The 12,444-nt window shown below is 42.7% G+C and overlaps 1 protein-coding gene across 6 annotated transcripts in view; it reads right to left on the bottom strand.

The window, feature by feature from the left end:
* Positions 1 to 785: 785 nt before the first annotated feature.
* The window catches only part of LOC143983983 (mitochondrial ornithine transporter 1-like), a 194,244-nt gene continuing 182,585 nt past the window's right edge, over positions 786 to 12,444 (bottom strand). For all 6 annotated transcript variants that reach the window (XM_077484201.1, XM_077484205.1, XM_077484202.1 and 3 more), the window contains 4 exons: positions 8,339 to 8,476; positions 4,917 to 5,089; positions 3,607 to 3,765; positions 786 to 1,135 (listed from right to left, as the gene is read on the bottom strand). In XM_077484201.1, the coding sequence (XP_077340327.1) occupies positions 1,014 to 1,135; positions 3,607 to 3,765; positions 4,917 to 5,089; positions 8,339 to 8,476 (592 nt within the window). In that variant the 3' untranslated portion in view covers positions 786 to 1,013. The remainder of the gene's footprint in view (positions 1,136 to 3,606; positions 3,766 to 4,916; positions 5,090 to 8,338; positions 8,477 to 12,444) is intronic.

The raw sequence follows: 12,444 nt of genomic DNA, 5'->3' as shown, positions 1-12,444 counted from the left end.
GGAGGGGGGATTATGGTGTGGGGTTGTTTTTCAGGGGTTGGGCTTGGTCTCTTAGTTCCAGTGAAGGGAACTCCTAAGGTGTCAGCATACCAAGACATTTTGGAAAATTTCATGCTCCCAACTTTGTGGGAACAGTTTGTGGATGGCTCCTTCCTGTTCCAACATGACTGCGCACCAGTGCAAAAAGCAAGGTCCATAAAGACATGAATGAGCGAGTTTGGGGTGGAGGAACTTGACTGGCCTGCACAGAGTCCTGACCTCAACCTGATAGAACACATTTGGGATGAATTTGAGCAGAGTCTGCAACCCAGGCCTTCTCCTCTATACCAGTGCCTGACCTCACAAATGCGCATTTGGAAGAATGGTTAAACATTCCCATAGACACACTCCTAAACCTTGCCGACAGCCTTCCTAGAAGAGTTGAAGCTGTTATAGCTGCAAAGGGTGGGCCAACTCAATATTGAACCCTATGGACTAAGATTGGTATACCATTCAATTTCATGTGTGTGTAAAGGCAGGCATCCCAATACTTTTGGTAATATAGTGTATGTGTGTGTGTATAAATATATACATTAATTATTTTCATAATATAAAGATCTATATCTATTTTTTTTATAGCAATTACCTTTTTCCTTACCAATAGTAGGTGACAGAAGGATTCCAGACAGAATTTTTTTTTTTGGAGGGGGGAATGCATTCAAAATTGCTTTATGGTGGGTTTTTATAATATATTGTATTCACACCAAATGTAATGAGTACATACCAGTCTGCCAGACAATACCCAATGTATGTAAAGGAAAGATTTATTACAAAATACTCTCATATACTTGTAATTATTTAAAATAGTTTGCACTAATATACATCATCCTATGTATAAACCTTTCATGTCAAGTTATGAAAGCGTCTCGATCCTGGCAGTGCAGTGCATGGCACGCAGAACATTAACACTGAGAAATCTCTGCGGAATTTTTCACTTCAGTCACGTCAAAAATCTAAGACCGATGCTGTAACACTTAATCTTCAAACTTCTGCATCATCATTTTTCTGCTGTATTCGTATGCTACAAAAAGAGCTCCATTGGCTGGAAAAGCTCGGATTAAGGTGGGCTTCAGTCCGGAATAGAGAGTAAGGATACCTGGAAAACAGAAAGACAGTTCAGTAATGGTAGACACATAATTGAAGCCGAGCTCCGGGGGAAGCAAATTTTATATAAATACAAGAGGCATGTGTATTCTTACTTGAATCTTGGTGTGCTTTGTGTATTTTTTGCTGGGCAACGCAGCTGCTATACTTGCACGGCATCCCTCCAGATGTTTCCTGGGCTACACACTTAAAGTGGTTGTAAACCCTTACAAACCACTTTGACCTACAGGTAAGCCTAGATTAAGGCTTACCTGTAGGTCCAAGAAATATCTCCTAAACCTATACGGTTTAGGAGATATTTGCCCGAAGACAGGCACCGCTGTCTACGGCGCATGCGGCGGCGCGCAGGCGCACTGAGCGCGGCATTTCCAACAACGGAGCTGCCGCGCGTGTCGGCTCCCGTGCGCATGCGCGGGAGTGACGTCATCGCGGCTTCGCCGAATGACAGCTGCGAGACCCCACCGAAAAGATGGATGCGCCGGACTACAGGGGACAGCGGTGACATCGCTGGCTCCTGTGTCAGGTAAGTGACACATAATGGGCTACTATGCGATGCATAGTAGTCCATTATGCTTTGCCTTTGCAGGGAATGAAAGAGGAAGTAAACCCATCAGGGTTTACTTCCTCTTTAAAGTGTTTGTAAACCTTTTTCTTGTAAAAATAACAAACATGCCTATACCTACCTTCTCTGTGCAATAGAGGCTCCTCCTCTTCATTGGGTGCCCCACTTTCCATGGGAGCACCCTGTGCGGGCTCGCTCGTGAGTCCCACTGCTGCGCCCATTGACACAGACAGCAGGACTCAGCCCTACGCCTCGCGTCACAATGGTTCCTGCTGCTATCAGTCTGTCCAATGAGGAGAGAGAGCGGCTGGAGCCACGGTGCTTGTGCCCATCACTGGATCAGTTCGGGCTCAGGTAAGACAATACCTGGGGGGGGGGGGGGTCAGTCGGAGAAGCTGCAGCCCAGAAGTTTTATCACCTTATATCATCATCAATCATTAGGCGTCCACGCTACAGCTGAAAGAGAGCTGCAGCATGGACGCCAATTGCCAGGAGGCCGTCCCTGGATGTCCTCCTGTTTATTTCCTCTCTGCGTGTCGCCACGGGGGCGCATCAGGGAAATTCTGTGTTGGCCATGTCCGTGTTATGAAGAAAAATTTATATTTTGCTAAATTTTATCACAGAAACAAAGAAAAATGCCTTTTTTTCCCCAAAATTTTCAGTTTTTTTTTATTTATAGCGCAAAAAACCCCAGAGGTGATTGTCATTCAAAGTGTGAGAGCACCAAAAGCTGAAAATTGGTCTGCTCACGAGGGGGGTTTAAGGCCCCTTTCACACTGGGGAAGGAGTGGCGTTGGCGGTAAAGCAGCACTATTTTTAGCGCCGTATTACCGTTGTTCTAGCAAAGGTATGCGGCCGCTAGCAGGGCGGTTTTAACCCCCGCTAGTGGCCAAAAAAGGGTTAAAACCGCCCGCAAATCGCCGCTGTAGCGATTTCAATGGGTAGGAGCGGTGAATACATCGCTTCTTCACCGCTCCGAAGATGCGGCTAGCAGGAGTTTTTTCACCGTCCTGCTAGCGCACTGCTCCAGTGTGAAAGCACTCCGGCTTTCACACTGGAGTGAAAGGGGCCAGATTTTTTCAGGTGCTATTGTGAAAGGGGCCTAAGTGCCCAGTAAGCAAGTAGTTAAGGTGAAAAACCTTGAGGCTTTACAACTACTTTAACACTCCTGCCTTGCAACAAGAGTTTCAGCACTGGTTATGATGCAGACACTGCAGATTTTCTCATTACACCACTGACTTTGTGATTATAATAAGGGCAGACCCTCACATTCAAAGATACAGTATATACAATTTCTTCAAAACAAAAAATGTATAAATCTGTAAAAAAATTGGCAAATTCTTTGTATTATATTTAATTTACAAAGAAGGGAATAACTCCACCCAAAACTCTTTTCTAGTTTTGGATAGATGGGACAAGGGTAAAAATGCAGTGATGTTTTTATTGTTGCCTGTGATCCTGTTTGGGAGATTCACCATCACATTTTACACCAGAGAATCTCGACAGGTCAGAATGTTGCTCCCTAGCTAATGTCACTTTGCTATCGAAATGTCATTTGTGTGTCTATTGTTAGCATATGAGCACTGCAGCACAGCTATTGGCTCCTTGCACTGCTTCTTCCTTTTCCAGGAAAATGCCAATGGATATCATGACACATTTAGGTACTTACCCTGCTTGCATTAAAAAAAGAAAATGGATTTACTGGCCCCAACCTACCGTAATCCCTAATTAGCTGTTCTAAAGTCAAATGTATTCACTTTGCCCCTGTGCAGTGACGCCAAGGCTGTACAGGCAATATATCTCTCTCTCTCACACACACACACACACACACACACACACACACACACACACACACACACACACACACACATGGTAACTTGGGTTTTGATGAGAATATATACCTTCATTTCTTAAAATGCTTGCAAATGTCTTCATGAATCCTGCTTGTTTTCCCGTCATAGAGAGAACTTGGATCCGTGATTTAACACAGTCCACTGGGAATACAACCAACCATAATGAGATCCCACCGAATCCTCCACTAATCATCAAAGGAAGAATTCCTGGGGACAGGAAAAAAAAATGTGTCTAATCACAATGTTATCAAATCATATTCATGCATGCTCACAAAAATGTTTTATTATATTGTGTAATTTATATAGTGCATTTGAAATAGAATTCCTATTTTTCCAGTATTTTAACAGTTTTGTACTAAAGCTAAAACTAAAATAAATCTGGAGGTGCATTAACGGTTCAAAGTCCACCTACTCATTACTTCTGCTTCTTGTCAACCAATAGCTGTGGTGTCGTAATGCAAAAATAGATACCAAACAGGCCATGCCCTAAAAAAGGATGCACCTGTGAAATTGTGAAAAACTGATACCCAAAATTCTACATCAGTGAGACTTTAAAAGCCTTTACAGGTTATAATTTTAACCACAAATTATTTCCCTATAATTATTGTTTTCATTCCAAATGTTGCGACAATACCTCACATGTGTGGTGTAATTTATGTTCACATAAACATGCATACCCTACGTTGCGTGTTTGCACTGGGGTGTGTACGGGTTGACAGGGGGTGCTTTTGAAAACTTTAAAATTATTTTTATTTATTTTATTATACTTTTTTTCAACATTTTATTTTATTGTTTTCTTTATTAAACTTTATTGCTATCACAAGAGAGCTAACAGGTCCCCTATGTGATAGCATTGGCAGGTGACAGGTTCTCTTTATGGAGATATTAGGGATCCATTAGACCTCCACTGCCCCCCGCCCTGTCCCCAGGACTTTTGGCCCTGCACTGTACCTGCAGATGTGCAACCATGGTCTAGAGCGCTTTATAGAAGAGGCTTCAGGGAAAATATCACCGTATTCCTCATCCTCTAACCCGGGGGTCAGCAACCGGTAGATCCTGATCTACCCATGGATCAGGTGACAGGTGACAAATAGATTGGGTGCCTTCCTACTGACATCTGGAACCTGGTAAGGAGGGGAGCCATTTAGCGGAACCGATTCTTTGTATTTTCCCCCTGTAGCAGCTGAAAGTTGGCTTCTCCACCTCTCCCTCCCACCAGCATTCAGCTGCTGCAGGTAAGTTAGCTGGGAATTTCTGTTTGTTGCTTTTTTGACATGTGTTGCCATTCCATGCGCTCCTAGCTGCAAAGGCCAGTTATAGGTTCTGGTGGGTGTCGTTTGTGTAAAGCCATATCATACCTAATTCATCTTTTGTTTTCCCACTTTTTGTAAAAAATGAGCGACCCAATTCATATCCCCCAAAGAAGAAGAAGTATCCTGGGACCTCTCTGAGCAGAGTGCTAGTCAGACCATGATAGAGACCCAGCGGCCCATCTGTATGCATTATATTCTTCACCACCGACCACACTGTGCTAAAGAGAGGCAAACATCAGTTATTCACAGACCATCATTTTATTTAACAGTACACATAAATATCTAAAGTATTTTATATATTTTTTGTTTCTTTATTATAATTTCTACTAAAAATAACAAAAAACAAAAATGTTTCATGGATTTAGCACCCTTCTAATACTGCACAAATTAAAACCTGTGTCTTTGTGTAAAAAAAAAAAAATGCAGGCTAAATCCACCTGCCAGCTTACTGACAATTTTGGGCAATTTTTTTTGCCTTTTGCCGAGGCACCCCTGAAGATCCCAGAAGGCACCCTGGTTGAAAAAGCCTGGAGTAGATGACCCAGTGCTGGAGGAAAATTGACTGTGTGTAGCTTTTAATTCTGGAAAAAGCATAGGTCGCCAGCAGCATGATGCCCCGTACACACGGTCGGACTTTCTGACGGAAAATGTGCGATGGGATCATGTTATCGGAAAAATGTGTGTGTGGCTCCATCTGACTTTTTCCGCTGGAATTTCTGACATAAAGTTTGAGAGCTGGATCTAAAATTTTCCAACAACAAAATTTGATAGTTTAAATTCCGATCGTGTGTAGACATTTCCGACGGAAAAAGTGCCACGCATGCTCAGAATAAATTATGAGACGAAAGCTATTGGGTACTGGCCAGTTTATAATCCCGTCATACGCATTCTTCGTCACCGCGTTCAGAATGATCGGATTTTCCAAAATCCGTCGGAAAAAAATCAGACGGATTTTGTTGTCGGAAAGTCTGACCGTGTGTACGGGGCATAAGAGAGATCCTGTGGGACATTCAGCAGTTTGTGAAGTACATCCTGAAGTTCTGTGCAGTTCAGCCAAAAACTGAGGACTCCTCAAGTTATTCAGTTCTACTGTTTTGGGGTATCCAATGTGCCCTCTCCCTATTCCAGTTCATCGTTCCCAATAAAAATCTTAAAAAAACCCATAGATTGTTTTCTGAGCCAGTGGAAGAATGAAGAAAATGCTGTGTGCCTGGCTGTGTGTGCTGTAAATGGGGAAATGGGACTGTATATTTACCAGTGGCTCCTACGACAGTGCACTACATGAATTTTTATTCAAGGCCAGTACACGCCATAATTTCTACATGCATGTTTTTGATGTATTGTGATTTTTTTGGGTGGTTCCAGTGCACTTTTCCCCCTTCATCTCAATTCAGAACACTCCGGTCAATTTTTTATGCATTTTGGTGCATTTTGCCACATTCCAGATGTGTTCCATGCAGAAAAATGTTCTACATTTGTTAACTGTACTGAACACACTGCACATTTTGGCTATGGACACACTTTAAGCCTTTGCAATCTCCCAAGAGTGTTTCATATTTTGCCAAAGCCACCTGTTCAGCTGAGCTAAAATGTAACATAACATACTGGCATTAGTTTGAAAAATAAAATACTTCACTGCATTGCAAGCTACAGCTCCTTTTTTTTTGTTGCTTTAGACACCAGCAGGGGTCTCCTATGACATGTTTGAAATGAATCAGGTCTATGGAACACCTGCTTTTTTTTTATTTGCATTGTATTTTAAGGTGAATGTATACCGAAAGTGCTCATCAACACGAAACATGTTGGAAGTGACCCACTGATTTAAAGAGAAAGTAAACGTCCTTATAATGTTTGTACCTATAGGTAAGCCTATAATAGGGCTTACCTATACAGTATTTCACAAAAGTGAGTACATCCCTCACATTTTTGTAAATATTTTATTATATCTTTTCATGTGGCAACACTGAAGAAAAATTACACTTTGCTACACCCCTATGTGAAAATGTTACTCACTTTTGTTGCTAGCGATTTAGACATTAATGGCTGTGTGTTGAGTTATTTTGAGGAGACAGCAAATTTACACTGTTATACAAGCTGTACACTCACTACTTTACATTGTAGCAAAGTGTCATTTCTTTAGTGTTGTCACATGAAAAGATATAATAAATTATTTACAAAAATGTGAGGGGTGTACTTACTTTTGTGAGATACTGTAAATATCTCCTAAACTTGTACTGTTTAGGAGAGATTTGCTGTATACTGCGCCAATTATGTCATCGGATCATGCGCTCTGAAAGCATGCCCGCTGGTGCCGTTTCTTCAGAGCAGTGTGCCCTGACCGGCAGCTCCCCTGCGCATTCGCAGGAGTGATGTCATGTGGCTCCAGTCAGTCACAGAGCCGTAGTCTGGACCCGGAAAGAAGACGAGCGAAGATGGATGTGCCCTCCAGCGGGGACGACATGGGCTTTGCAGGGAATAAAAAAACAAAAACAAACAAAATAAATAACTGTGGAGTTTACTTTCTCTTTAAATAAACAAGAAAGGTTGCTGCACCCTGAGGTTTTGCAGAAACACTCCTGCGCACAAGCGAACCACCAGACCGGCTACGTAATGACACAGGCCTTGCTGCCTTCAAGGGCGGGAACCCTAAAAGTCAAAGATAAAAGAAGAACAAAGAGGGAGCACCCGCATTGTGCATTATCCTTTGGATGAGCTCTGAGGAAAAAAGGGATGTTCCCTTCGAAATGCGTCAACTGGCAGTGACTATTGTGAGTTCCTCTGCGACCTCTGGACAGTTTCGTTCATCTGTGACTAGATGCTGCTATTTTGATGACTATTCACATTGCAAGAATTTACATTTCTGTTTGTAAGTAGTTTTGTTTTGTACCTTTCTAATAAATATCATCCAAAGGATAATGCACAAGGCTGGTGCGCCCTTTGTTCTTCATTTATCTCTAAGCCAGTTACCTTGAATGGTATACATACAGTATCTCCTTGCGATACTGGTATTATTATAGCAGCATTATAGTAAGTGCACATGTATCAAAATGACCATACAATGGATCATTTCATATAAATAAACAGCCAATAAAAGTTTAAAAGCCAAAGACCTGGTAATACATTTAGTTGTGTTCTCAATAAATTTGAACTCAAATCAGTTGGCCATGGTGGAATTTTGGTGATCACTTTGGATCAATTTGAAAACTGATTGGTTTCAATAGATTGTTTACATTTATAAATTAATTGGTTGCCTTTTTATCCTATATTTTCAGTTGATTTCAAAATACAGTACAATACCTTGTGTGATGTATCGTTCAATATGTGAATCACTGATCAATCTTTTTTTGTGCTTTTTATGCCCATAGCTAAATCAATTACAAATCGCTACATTGTATGGCCACCAATACAGAAAAAGAAAAGAAGGAACATGCATATGAAGTCACTATATATTATTAGTTTTGACTTACTTCTGCCCCTCGATGATCTTGCCGGACAGCTTCATTTCATGCATGGCCTGAAGACGACACTTGACCAGCTCTGTGGGACAAAGGGCCAGAGAGGCAAATGCCGCTGCAATTGAGCCTGCAGTTGCATTGTGCAGATTACTAAAATGCAGACACAGAAATAGTCTTCAAAATGACAGGGTCATCATTTCACACAAAATACTGCACAGAACACATTTAAATATTGTCAGTGAAGACATATCATTTGATGTAGTGAGAATTAGAATTAAGAACTGCATCTAGCAGACAGAGCCTGTGAGGATGTGACTTATCTTTTTTTAATCCAAACTCTTTTTTATTAGTAATGTCATAAAGTGACTGTACATTCATAAAGAAAAAAAAAATCACAGCATAATAATAGAGCACATACAGTGTAAAAAAGTTAGAAAAATAAAAGCAGTTCTATTATAGAAGATGTGACATACTATATGTAGCAAAGCCTAGTTTTTGGTATACAACAAGCTTAGAGGGTACCATAAAGTGTCAGATAATATCATAAATACTGGATAATGTTATAGAACATTAGAGTATTACTGCAGCTAAAAACAACATGAATTCCATGTGTTGGACCAATAGGAACCCCCAATCCATCCCCGGTATCTAGCAACTTTGTGGGAGAAGAATGGGTGTACTTATGCTAATACAGACTTTCTGAGAGTCAGAATTCACAAAGGAACCCTGGGGTCATGGATGCCACTCTGGGGAGGTAAATTTAGGCCCCCTTCACACGGGGCCGACTCCGCCAGGAGTTCGCCTGCTCAACGGCCAATTTGTCTGCTGATCCCTGCTCGGGCCGCTGAGCAGGTGGATGGCTGGTCCGTGTCTATTCCACTTATGCCGAGCAGACACAGAAACAGCCTGCTCTCCTCTATGGGCACTCGGATGTAAATGGACCGCCTGTCCGTATATTCCTGACTGCAATCCGATCTGATCCGACAAATGGGAGTTTTTTAGTGGAACAGATGGGAGGGGGATTGGAGGGTATTAACAGACACATATCAGTTTACATCTGCCGCTTCATAGAGGGCAATGGATTTGTCTGGTCTGACGCCCTGAAAAACTGACAAGTGGACCTGATCGGTTGGCCCGTGTGAAAGAGGTCTTACATAGTAAACGTTGTGGCATGTTATTGTGCTTGTTGTCCTGGCAGCTTTAGCTAAGATTATTGTATGAAAAAAATAAAATTAAATTAAAATAAAAACTCCCTTTGCGAGCTTGCTGCCCTCCAAATAGTGATCTGGAGTGGACCACTTTAATAAGGGGGTATAGCAACAACTGACAGGAATACAGGAGGCACCTGGCACCTATAGCAACAACTGGCAGGAGTATAGGAGGCACCTGGCACCTATAGCAACAACTGACAGGAGTGCAGGAGGCACCTGGCATCTATAGCAACAACTGACAGGAGTGCAGGAGGCACCTGTAGCAACAACTGACAGGAATACAGGAGGCATCTGGCACCTATAGCAAAAACCAACAGAAGTACAGGAGGTACCCGGCACCAATAGCAAACACCGACAGGAGTACAGGAGGCACACGGTGCCTATAGCAAAAACCGTCAGGAATACAGGAGGCACCCGGCACCTATAGCACAAACCGACAGGATTACAGGAGGCGTCTGGCGCCTATAGCAAATACCAACAGGAGTACAGGAGGAATCCGGCGCCTATAGCAAAAACTGACAGGAGTACAGGAGGCACCCAGGACCCATAGACACATGTGACAGGAGTACAGGAGGCACCCAGCACCTATAGACAAATGTGACAGGAGCACAGGAGGCACCTATATACATATGTAACAGACGTATAGGAGCACCTGGCGGCTATAGACACATGTGACAGGAGTAGAGGAGGCACCCGGCACCTATAGACACGTGACAGGAGTACAGGAGCACCCAGCACCTATAGCAAACGGCTGACAGGAGTACAGGAGTCACCAGGCGCCTGTTTTTTGTGTTTTTTAATTGTTCAACAAGGGTTTGACTTGCAGTTTGCATTGCTGCAATGCACCCCTTTGATCACAACAGGCGATGCTACCCGTCAAACCCTGCAGCCTGAATTAAAAATGTTGTGGCCATGCCATACTTACAGCCCTGTCAGCTGTACTGTTAAGTTCCGGTGGATGATAAAACCATTGCTCAGCCACCTGTTTTACTGCCCGCCGGCCACCCATGTAAAAGAGCCCTTTCTCTTCAGTAAAAGGACTCTGAAGATCATATTTATAACAGAAGGCAAAAGCAGACGTAACCTGTTATGTAAACGTACTGATGATTTGTGTCCCGACAGAATGTTACTGGCATTTAAAAGATGTAGGAAATAATAATAAATTGGGCCCCAGATACTCTGTATCAAAGTGGCCATTTACTCACCATGCTCAGAGGCAAGCACAGGCCCCTTTATCTCCTTTTCCCAGAATTCCTGGACAAGCCAAGGGAAGAAGAGTTTATCTGCTTCCTTCCCTCAGCAGCTCAGTGAGACCACGTCTGATGGGGCAGAGGTAGCTGGGCAAGTGTTTGCCAGCCAGGTGCGAGACCCTGCACTAGTAGAACTGGTATATGGGCAGCCAGGCAAGTGCATAATAGTACACAGCTTCTCCAACTACTATGAAAGAACCTCCACGATTGCTACTAGAGCACTGTGGATCCAGTGGGGTGGTTATTATTCCTAGTGTATGGTCCTCCCTTTTTGTTTTCTCTCCTGAAGAAGCGGGTAACCACGAAACATGTTGGAGTTTGACCATCCACACTTTTACATGATTCTTGGAGGTACCCGTAGTTGCAAGATACCTTCCAATGGAGGTAAGAAAAAAAGGGGGCTGCCTCTAAGAGCAGTATTAATGAATGTGCGTATTCAAGCAAGGGTTGCACCATCATCCAAGAAATTAATGAAATTCATTCTCCCAATGGAGGTGTAGTGATTGCCTAGAGAGGAACCCACTATGTATTTTGAATGAATTTTTAAACTGTAATTTTGACTTTGTGTAATAAAACGTAATTGTTTTAACCGCTTAAGGACTGCCTCCTGCACATTTACGTCGGCAGAATGGCACGGCTGGGCACATGCACGTACAAGTACGTTGCTCTTTAAGTGCCCAGCCGTGGGTCGGGAGTGCGCCGCCACCGGTGCGCTCGCGACCCGGTCCTGAGCTCCGTGACCGTGGGACCCGCGGACCCAATCGTTGCTGGTGTCCCACGATCGGGTCACTAGAGCTGAAGAACAAGGAGAGGGCTGTGTAAACAAACCTTTCCCTGTGCTTCCTACTGTTGCTGTCACCGATTGTCTGTTCCCTGTTATAGTGAAAGACGATCAGTGACGTCACATGCCAAGCCACACCCCCCTACAATAAAAAAAACCCCACACAACATCACACATAACTCCTCCTCGCCCCCTAGTGGTTAACGCCTTCACTGCCAGTGTCATTTACACAGGAATCAGTGCATTTAAATAGCACTGATTTCTGTATAAATGACAATGGTCCCAAAAATGTGTCAAAAATATCTGATGTGTCCGCCATAATGTTGCAGTCACAATAAAAATCGCTGATCGCCGCCATTACTAGTAAAAAAATATTAATAAAAATGCTATAAAAACTATCCCCTATTTTGTAAATGTTTGCGCAAACCAACCAATAATTGCTAATTGCGATTTTTTTGTACCAAAAATATGTAGAAGAATACGTATTGGCCTAAACTGAGGAAAAAATGATTTTTTGGGGGGACATTTATTATAGCAAAAAGTAAAAAATATAGAATTTTTTTCAAAATTGTCGCTCTATTTTTGTTTATAGCGCAAAAAATAAAAACCGCAGAGGTGATCAAATATCACCAAAAGAAAGCTCCGTTTGTGAGAAAAAAAGGACGGCAATTTGTTTGGGAGCCATGTCGCACGACCGCGCAATTGTCAGTTAAAGCGATGCAGTGCCGAATCGCAAAAAGGGGCCTGGTCCTTTGGCTGCAAATCGGTCCGGGGCTTAAGTGGTTAAAAATAAATAAGTTGTTGTGACTCAGGACAGTACAGAAAAAATCCTATTTGCCCCATCCTTTCTCTATGTACTCATATGTTTTTTGGGAT

Source organism: Lithobates pipiens, unplaced genomic scaffold, assembly GCF_037356315.1.
Source record: "Lithobates pipiens isolate NorthernLeopardFrog02 unplaced genomic scaffold, aLitPip1_a1.2 Scaffold_16, whole genome shotgun sequence".
In the NCBI taxonomy this organism is placed as follows: Eukaryota; Metazoa; Chordata; class Amphibia; order Anura; family Ranidae; genus Lithobates; species Lithobates pipiens.
This window is presented reverse-complemented; position numbering and strand designations above follow the sequence as displayed.